Raw genomic sequence first — 1,251 nt, forward strand, 5'->3', positions numbered from 1 at the left:
TTGGGTGGTCGGAGGGGGGTGGGTGGTCGGCAGGGGGGCCGAGGGGATGCAGCTCAGGGGAAGGGATTCAGCCAGGCCCGAGGGATGCAGCCCGGTGGGAGGGATGCAGGTGGGCCAGCAGGATGCTGCCCGGTGGGAGGGAGGCAGCCAGGCCAAAGGGGAGGTGGGAGCCACTGGAAGTGGATGTGGCCGAGCCAACGGGATGCAGCCCCACGGAAGGGATGCGGGGTGGGCCGAGGGGATATAATCCAGGGAAAAGGATGCAGCCAGGCCGGGGGGATGGAGCCAGGCAGCAGGGATGCAGGTGGGCCCAGGGGATACAGCCCGGTGGAAGTGGATGCAGCCCGGCTGAAGCAGGAGCCGGGAGGAAGGGACGCGGCCAGGCCGGGGGATGCAGCGCGGTGGGAGGGCTGCAGGCGGGCCGGGGGCTGCAGGAGGGCCGAGGGGGGCTGCAGGTGGGCCGGGGATGCTGCCTGCCGAGCCGGGAGGAGCCCGGCAGAGCGATGCGGCCGGGTCGGGGGATGGCCAGGGGATGACGGGGGGATGGCGAGGGGATGGCGAGGGGATGGCGGGGGCCGGTGCCGCGGCCGGGCCCCCCCCGCTCGGTGCCGGCAGGAGGGTTCGGTGGTCCCGGACCCAGCTCGGGGCCACCTGCAGAGCGCGCAGCCTCACTCGGTTGCACCGCAGCGCCGCGGGGGAACCCGCCGCGGCCCGGGGGGGGTGGTGATGGGGGGGTGTTGATGTTGGTATTGGGGAGGGGGGGGAGGGGGGTTCGGCGGGCCCGTACCTCCAGGGTGCGGATCTCCTTCTGCGTGAGGTCGTTGGAGGCGGCGCACTTGGTGCGGAGCCCCTCCAGGTTGGAGATGCTGATGTCGATCATGTTCTGGACCAGCTCGCACTGCTGCAGCGCCTTCTGCAGACTCAGCTCCTGCTCCTCGCTCCTCGTCATGTTGTCCTCATCCATCGCTCGCCGCGCCCCCCCCTCCCTCCCCGCCCGCCCTCCCTCCCCTCCGCCCGCCGCCGCCGCGGCCCCCCCTTCCCTCGGCTTCCCCGGCGGCCCCCCCGGCGCTCAGCCCCGCTCCGCCGGGCCCCGCAGCATCGCGGTGCCCACCGAGCCGTCAGCGCGGCGCCGCCGCCGCTCCCCCCCCCACCGGGCGCGGCGGGGCGGGGGCGGGGGCGGCGCGCTCCGGCTCCGCGGGGCCGCGCTCGCTGCGCGCCGCTCCGCGCGGGAACCCCCCGCACACCCCCCGG

At 75.5% G+C, this 1,251-nt stretch overlaps 1 protein-coding gene across 1 annotated transcript in view; it reads right to left on the bottom strand.

The window, feature by feature from the left end:
- The window catches only part of KSR2 (kinase suppressor of ras 2), a 96,396-nt gene extending 95,405 nt beyond the window's left edge, over positions 1 to 991 (bottom strand). The window contains exon 1 of the mRNA XM_017831321.1: positions 788 to 991. Coding sequence (XP_017686810.1) covers positions 788 to 964 — 177 coding nt within the window. The 5' untranslated portion in view covers positions 965 to 991. The remainder of the gene's footprint in view (positions 1 to 787) is intronic.
- Between the last annotated feature and the right edge of the window lie 260 nt (positions 992 to 1,251).

Source organism: Lepidothrix coronata, unplaced genomic scaffold (assembly GCF_001604755.1).
Source record: "Lepidothrix coronata isolate B3197 unplaced genomic scaffold, Lepidothrix_coronata-1.0 Scaffold189, whole genome shotgun sequence".
Classification (NCBI taxonomy): Eukaryota; Metazoa; Chordata; class Aves; order Passeriformes; family Pipridae; genus Lepidothrix; species Lepidothrix coronata.